Source organism: Myxocyprinus asiaticus, chromosome 31, assembly GCF_019703515.2.
Source record: "Myxocyprinus asiaticus isolate MX2 ecotype Aquarium Trade chromosome 31, UBuf_Myxa_2, whole genome shotgun sequence".
Taxonomy (NCBI): domain Eukaryota; kingdom Metazoa; phylum Chordata; class Actinopteri; order Cypriniformes; family Catostomidae; genus Myxocyprinus; species Myxocyprinus asiaticus.
The window spans coordinates 2,035,027-2,043,172 of NC_059374.1; the positions used below are offsets into that span (position 1 = coordinate 2,035,027).

At 39.1% G+C, this 8,146-nt stretch overlaps 1 protein-coding gene across 2 annotated transcripts; it reads left to right on the forward strand.

Moving 5' to 3' along the window:
• The first annotated feature begins 393 nt into the window (after positions 1-393).
• On the forward strand, positions 394-7,931 carry LOC127421940 (E3 ubiquitin-protein ligase TRIM16-like). Of its 2 annotated transcripts, XM_051665176.1 has the most exons (6): positions 397-1,041; positions 1,676-1,771; positions 1,870-2,103; positions 5,704-5,854; positions 5,963-6,019; positions 7,201-7,931. In XM_051665176.1, exons 1-6 carry the CDS (start codon positions 451-453, stop codon positions 7,731-7,733), a joined length of 1,662 nt encoding a protein of 553 aa, XP_051521136.1. In that variant the 5' UTR covers positions 397-450; the 3' UTR covers positions 7,734-7,931. The 2 variants fall into 2 exon arrangements, with proteins under 2 accessions (XP_051521137.1, XP_051521136.1); XM_051665177.1 differs by lacking the exon at positions 1,870-2,103 and having other exon boundaries at positions 394-1,041.
• The last annotated feature ends 215 nt before the right edge of the window (positions 7,932-8,146 follow it).

Consider the following 8,146-nt stretch of genomic DNA (forward strand, 5'->3'; position numbering starts at 1 on the left):
ATATTTTTTTTTTTTTTGTTTTTTTGTCCCAGTTCAGCCCTTGTCCAGCCAAATTTAAACTGTTATTACAGGAGGTTTAGAGCAGACTGAATCCCAGCAGCTGAACAGCATCAGAACTTTTGCTGTGAGCTTTATTTGTGAATCAACTAATACTGTATGCTCTTAAACCAGAACTAAATCTGTTCATTTAGTAGTAAAAAACTACAGATTTACTTTTGAAGTGATTGCAAACAGAGATAGAAAAATTTGAGAGAGAAATATGGGAATGAAATCCAGTATGAGTCTGACACCTAGTAGTGAACATTATTTGTAAAAACACAACTTGTTTTGCACGCACCTCTCAAACACAGAAACAGGAAACTGTCTCAACTGTTCATTTCAGGGAAACTGAAACTTAAGTGCTGTCAAGCTGTTGTACTCATCTCTCTGTCTCAGAGTACATGCAGTAAAATGGCAGAAGCCAGCATTTCAGTGGCTCATGAGCAGTTCAGCTGTTCTATCTGTCTGGATCTACTGAAGGATCCAGTGACCATTCCCTGTGGACACAGTTACTGTATGAACTGTATTACAAACTTCTGGAATCAGGATGATCTGAAGGGAGTCTACAGCTGCCCTTGGTGCAGAAAAACCTTCACTACAAGACCTGCTTTGGGAAAGAATGTGGTGTTTGCTGAAATGGTGGAGAAACTGAAGAAGACAAAACTCCAAACTGCTGTTCCTGCTCACTGTTATGCAGGAGCTGGAGATGTGGAGTGTGACATCTGTAGTGGAAGAAAACACAAAGCTGTCAAGTCCTGTCTGGAGTGTCTGAACTCTTACTGTCAAAATCACCTTGAACAACATGAGAATTTCTTTCGAAATAAGAGACACAATCTGATGGATGCTACCAAACGATTCCAGGAGATGATCTGCCGTCAACACAATAAGCTCCTGGAGGTTTTTTGTCGTACTGATCAGAAGTGTATCTGCATGTTGTGCACCATTGATGACCACAAAAACCACGACACTGTATCAGCTTCTGTCGAGAGGACTAAAAAACAGGTATGAACTGAAACTGCATGTGCTCTAAGCATTACAAAGGGACAAGTGTTAAATTCTATCTCTATCATGTTAAGCTAAATACACATGACTGCATTAAAATTGCTGCAAGTTTCCATGTTGCTGAAGGAGTTTCTGCTGCTGGTTGCTCTACATTATTGCAGATCACATGAGCTCCAATATTTGTCGCTGTCTCTCATATAGTCAACTCTCATTGAAAATGATTGACATCTGGTTGCTTTTGTTGCATACATTTGCCATGAATGTACCTTTTATGTTTGTTTTTTCCTAACCAGCCACAACTACATCGAGTGATGAGCATCAAGAAATTTAGTTGGTTGCTTGGTTTCTATTTCTTGCGTGTCTTGCGAAATGTCATTTGTTCAAAATATTGCCCCACGTAACTCTATTAAACATAAAATCTGATTTTCAGTAATTCTAATTGTAACTGTTATACATAGCTACACTCAGAGGTGTTACATAAAAACAAACTACATTAAAATCATACATAATGATCCATACATAATTTCTGCAAAGCTACTTTGAAACAATAAGTACTTTTAAAATCACAATACAAAAATAATGATTTTGTATCATGTAGTTCTAAGATTTAACTGCATGTTTGTTTGATGAACAGAGTCACTTGGAGGAGACACAGAAAAAATACCAACAGAGAATCCAGGAGAGTGAGAAAAAGATTGAGGAGTTGAGAAGAGCTGTGGAGTCTCACAAGGTGAGTTTTGAGAAGAGGAAAAGAGAAGTTTCAGACTCAGTTGGGTCACAGGCTGTGTGAGTTATTAGTAAGAGCTGATTGTAATGTGTGTGTAACAGTGCTCTGCACAGACAGCAGTGGAGGACAGTGAGAGGATCTTTACTGAACTGATGCACTCCATTGAGAGAAGACGCTCTGAGGTGACACAGCTGATCAGAGATCAGGAAAAAGCTGCAGTGAGTCAAGCTGAAGGACTCTTGGAGCAACTGGAACAGGACATTACTGATCTGAGGAGGAGAGACGCTGAGCTGGAGCAGCTTTCACACACACATGATCACATCCAGTTCCTGCAGGTAGCACATCTCATCATTAGTTTTCTTAGTGATCGGACTGATTTTCACCTGGCGGATGATAAAACAGGTGAACAAAAATTCCTATAGACTCCTATTGAAGGAGGGACCTGAGCCATATCTAAAGAATCAGAATATACAATGATGAGCCAAAACATTATGACCACTCACAGGTGAAGCGAATAATGTTGATCATCTCCAAACAAGGCCATATGCCAATGTCTGGGTAGAAATGAGCAGGAGTAAAGACCTGAGCGACTTTGACAAGGGCCAAATTGTTATGGCCAGATGACTGGTTCAGAGCATCTCTGAAATGGCCAGGCTTGTGGGATGCTGCCGTTCAGCAGTGGTGAGTACCTACTGACAGTGGTCCTAGGAGGAACAAACCACAAACCGGCAACAGGGTGTTGGTCGCCCAAGGCTCATCGTTGCATGGGGACAACGAAGGGTATCCCGTCTAGTCCGAAACTACAGAAGATCTACTGTGGCACAAGTCACAGAAAATTTTAATGATGGTAACGGGAGGATTGTGTCACAACAGTGCACCACACCCTGCTGCGTATGGGGCTGTGTAGTCACAGACCAGTCAGAGTGCCCATGATGACCCCTGTCCACCATTGAACATGCCTACAATGGCACGTGAGCATCGGAACTGGACCTTGGAGCAGTGGAAGAAGGTCGCCTGGTCTGATGAGTCCCGTTTTCTTTTACATCACGTGGACGGGCGTGTACGTGTGCGCCGTTTACCTGGGGAAGTGATGGCACCAGGATGCACTGTGGGAAGACGACAAGCCGATGGAGGGAGTGTGATGCAATGTTCTGCTGGGAAAGCCTGGGTCCGGCCATTCATGTGGACGTCAATTTGACACGGGTCACCTACCTAAACATCTTTGCAAACCAGGTACACCCCTTCATGTCAATGGTTTTCCCTGATGGCAGTGGCCTCTTTCAGCAGGATAATGCACCATGCCACACTGTACCCATTGTTCGGGAATGGTTTGAGGAACATGATGAAGAGTTCGAGGTGTTGCCCTGGCCTCCAAATTCCCTAGATCTCAATCCGATTGAGCATCTGTGGAATGTGCCGGACCAACATTTCTGATCCACTGCAGCTCCACCTCACAACTTACAGGACTTGAAGGATCTGCTGCTAATGTCTTGGTGCCAGATACCACAGGACACCTTCAGCGTTCTTGTAGAGTCCATGCCTCGGTGGGTCGGTGCTGTTTTGGCGGCACGCGAAGAACCAACAGCATATTAGGCAGGTGGTCATAATGTTTTGGCTCATCAGTGTAATTGAGACTTGAGGGTAGTCTCTTAACTTGGGCAAGTAAACAACTACATAATAAATGCCCTAGCAGCCATCCAGAACACACCAAGCAACCCAGCAAAGTGTTGCATGTGGAAGCACCATGTCACAATTTATTTTAGGAAATTTCAAATCTAGATCAGGGGTCTTCAACCATTTTCAGGCCAAGGACCCCTTGGTATGTAGAGAGACGGAGCAGGGACCCCCGTTGCATATTGTCTGAAAATTGAGTGTTGCATTTTATGCCTATAAAAACGTGTATGGTACCATATTATTTTATGTACATATTTTATGATGTTTACATTGCAAAGCCATTGAAATAATCATTAATTTAAGTATAGCAGATGTCTGCAACCTTTTTGACATGAATTGCTATTTTTAAAATGTTCCTTTTTTAATCACTGTGCCACACCCCCTCCAAAAAAAAAAAAAAAAAAAAAAAAAAAGTCACATAGACAGACAGATAGACCCTGTCCATGTAGAATAAAACAAACTTTTATAAGGTTACTGATAGGCCTATACCTGTTGTCTTTATCTCATGTTAGTGATCGATTTTATACATATGTTTCAAAATTACTGTTAATTTCTGTAGGAGTCATGTAATGAGGAAAAATGACTGTATGCACCTTTAATTATGTTGATTTGACAGTCACCGACAGTAGCCTATGGCAGCTTGATAATCTCAGCAGTAACTAAATATTTAGACATATATATTACATCTACATACATATTAAGTATAGGCTATTGTTCTGAAAGCAAAAAGCAACTAATAATACAAGAAACTGTAGGCTGACATCCGCATACCATGAAAAACGTAAAGCAGACACGTTTACTTACGCAACCCTCTACTGCAGGGCTGCTTAACCTGATATGCGTTGCATTATGAGCTGCTAGTAATGAGCATAGGCGATGGGCTAATTTCATCAAACTTGTTCAGTGTTCTATTTAGTTCATAACTACATAAAACGGGATGCACGAATATGAGGAAGGATACCTGAAAGAGGAAGATTTGGCATGCAGGTCCGAGGGGCTTCAGAATGTGGATGGACTTAAATACTCTTGCCAGGGACGTTGGAGTGCAAGGAGAAAGTGTGAGCGTGAGGTGATCATCTGTGTTCCAACACTGCTGCAGGGTCCTTGAATAACTATTGTTATTAACGTGCGAGTAAGGGCAGCTGGTGAAGTTTCTGGTTCCTGCTTAGGGTAAGATGGTGCCCCTCTAGGGAGCTGGTGCCCTAAGCAGAATGCATAATATGCATATAGGGAGTGGTGGTACTGTCTCTCGCTCGCGTGCAAGTGGTTATTGCGAGTGCCAGTGGTGGATCAAACAATAATTTACGGACCCCCTGCGGTACCACTGTGGACACCTAGGGGTTGCGGACCCCCTGTTGAAGATCCTTGATCTAGATTAATTTATTTTAATCTCTTTGCTTGTGCATTCATATTTTAGTTCTTGGCACATTCTAAAGATATTTAAAAAGTGCTCAGCCTTTCAAAGTACACTCTTTTGACCACAAGTGAGTACGAACGTGTTCAACGCATGCACTCTACTACTGCTTTTTCATACTCTTTTAGTTCAGTCAACAGCAGGCACATACGGCAACAATGCACACAGACGAGGAGTCCACGGAGACTGTGATGATGACAAAATTTGCGTCACTTATACTGTACGCATTCGGATCAGTAATGCGGAAAACCAAAGTATACTTTGGCCTTTGGATATTGCAAGAAGTGTAACAAATCTATTTTTATTCTAAGAAGCCCGTCTGCGTTGTGCTGCGTGATTTCACTTCATGGATCCTGTGAAAGTCCACGAAAAAATGTGTTTCAAAGGCCACATCTGTATTAAAACAGCTGCTTAAAAGGTGCTACAGATGATTAGGCCGCAAAAGCCCATGAGCACATTAAGAAAATCATACAATGACTACAAATAGGGTGGTAGGGGCAGCGCTGGCTCAGCGGTTAAGGCTCTGGGTTACTGATCAGAAGGTCGGGGTTTCAAGCCCCAGCACTGCCAAGATACCACTGTTGGGCCCTTGAGCAAGGCCCTTGACCCTGTCTGCTCCAGGGGTGCTGTATCATGGCTGACCCTGCACTCTGACCCCAGCTTAGCTGGGATATGTGAAAAAAAGAATTTCACTGTATATGTGCAAATGTGTGATAAGTAAATATCATTAATTAATTAAATACAGATACAGTCAGTGTTTGATAAGATCATTTTAATTTAATCACAACAGTATAAATTGTAACTGTAGTTGAGGTGATGAAGGTTTTCTGTTGTTTTTCTGTATCAGTCTTTCTCTGCACCTCCTGGATCTCCAGTCTTACCCAACATCACTGTCAGTTCTCTTCTGTCTTTTGATGAAGTGATAAAATCTGTCTCTCAACTGAAACAACAACTGGAGGATTTCTGTAGAGAACACATGGAAAAGATATCTGACAGAGGTAACAGATATTCATTTACTTTCAGAGATCAATTTTACATAATGTAAATAAATGAAAATGTACATGAATTATGGGAATTACAGTAATTATGTCTGTTTATTCTCATAGTAACAGACATTGAAATTATCACTGATGAACCCAAGACCAGGAATGAATTTCTACAATGTAAGTCACTATGAAGAAAAAAAAGAACACGTGCTTATATGCATATATTATTTTATATATATATATATATATATATATATATATATATACCGGTCAAAATTTTTGAAACACTTGACTGAAATGTTTCTCATGATCTTAAAAATCTTTTGATCTGAAGGCGTATGCTTAAATGTTTGAATTTAATTTTGTAGACAAAAATATAATTGTGTTTTATAGAAATGCAATCATTTTAGATATAAAAATATAATTTATATAAATATATAAAAAAATTATATATATAATAATCTTTTTTAAATTGATGACTTGGACCAAATAATAAAGAAAAGCAGCCAATAAGTGCCCAACATAGATGGGAACTCCTTCAATACTGTTTAAAAAGCATCCCAGGGTGAAACCTCAAGAAGTTGGTTGAGAAAATGTCAAGAGTACATGTCTGCAAATTCTAGGCAAAGGATGACTACTTTGAAGATGCTAAAATATAACACAGTTTTGATTTATTTTGGATTTTGTTTAGTCACAACATAATTTCCATAGTTCCATTTATGTTATTCCATAGTTTTGATGACTTTATTATTATTCTATAATGTGAAGAATTTTTTTTTTTTTTTTTTTGTATGAGTAAGAATGAGTAAGTGTTTAAAAACTTTTGACCGGTAGTGTATGTATATATTTAAAAAAAAATATAAAATAAATAAAATTAGAAGTTAAATATAGGTTTGAACAATAAAATATACGTTTGATTTTCAAAAAAACGTTACTGCAAACACAACATTAACAGACCATGAGAGCAGGTTTTAGAATGTTTGGTGTTAAATATCTTCTTAGCTTTATAAGCCAGTCAAAGAAAAAAGCGCATCATTCTTCAGTCAAACTATTACATTTGTAAATTGAAATTAAATATCATAAACATATTTTGTTTTCTCATATTGACATGTAGCCAGTAACACACAGCAGTGTCATGTGTTGTAAATATGGGTGTCTAGAATAAAAAAATATATTCATAATTACTGTAGACTATATAGAGTATTATGTAATAATATATTGCTGCTCCCCTTTACACTAATGAAACAAATTCACACACACAGAAACATACAGTATATACAGTACATGCACAAACTGACAAACTTGTCGAAATGAAATGAAATTAAACTAAATTAAAATGTGTTTTTTAACTCCATCAGATTCCTGTCAGTTCACAGTGGATCCAGACACAGTGAATAAACATCTCCGTCTGTCTGAAGGGAACAGAGTGATTACTTACACTGACACACTCCAGCAGTATCCTGATCACACACACAGATTTGATTTTTATCCTCAGGTGTTGTGTAGAGAGAATGTGTGTGGACGCTGTTACTGGGAGACTGAGTGGAGTGGGAGTTTTGGTGTGTTTATATCAGTGTCATTTAAGAGCATTAGCAGGAAGGGATATGGTGGTAAGTGTGGATTTGGACGAAATGATCAATCCTGGAGTTTGTTCTGTTCTCCCTCCACTTACACATTCAGGCACAATGACATAAAGACTGATCTCTCTGTCTCCTCCAGCTGTTGTAGAATAGGAGTGTATGTGGATCACAGTGCAGGAACTCTGTCCTTCTACAGCGTCTCTGACACACTGACCCTCATTCACAGAGTCCACACCACATTCACTCAACCTCTATATCCTGGGTATTTAGTTAATCAGGGATCAACAGTAAAACTGAGTAATGTAAAATAATAGATAATACAGAGATTCTACAAATAATACTGTCATATCACAGGTGTGAGAAGAATTATAAATCACTATAATGGCAATGAGTGAGTCTCTTTCACTCGTTGATTCATTTCGTATAGTGAATGTCATCTAGTCAGGACCACACAAAATTTGCTCCCACAGATTTCTGCAAAGTTTTAACACCTGTCATTAAATTCTTACTACTACAAATCCCCTGGCTCTTGAGTGTATGTTTATTAAATATTTTGGCTAATTTGACAGTGCTTTCAGCAACCAATAAGAGTGTAGTACTCTCGGATCTGTTTAACTGGTTTAATCATGTCAGTTCTGCTGAATTAAACTGATTTTTCCCTTCTCATTATCAGCTTAAGAAATGTAAAATAAAAAAATCTGTGTGGCCCTACATGTAATTAACT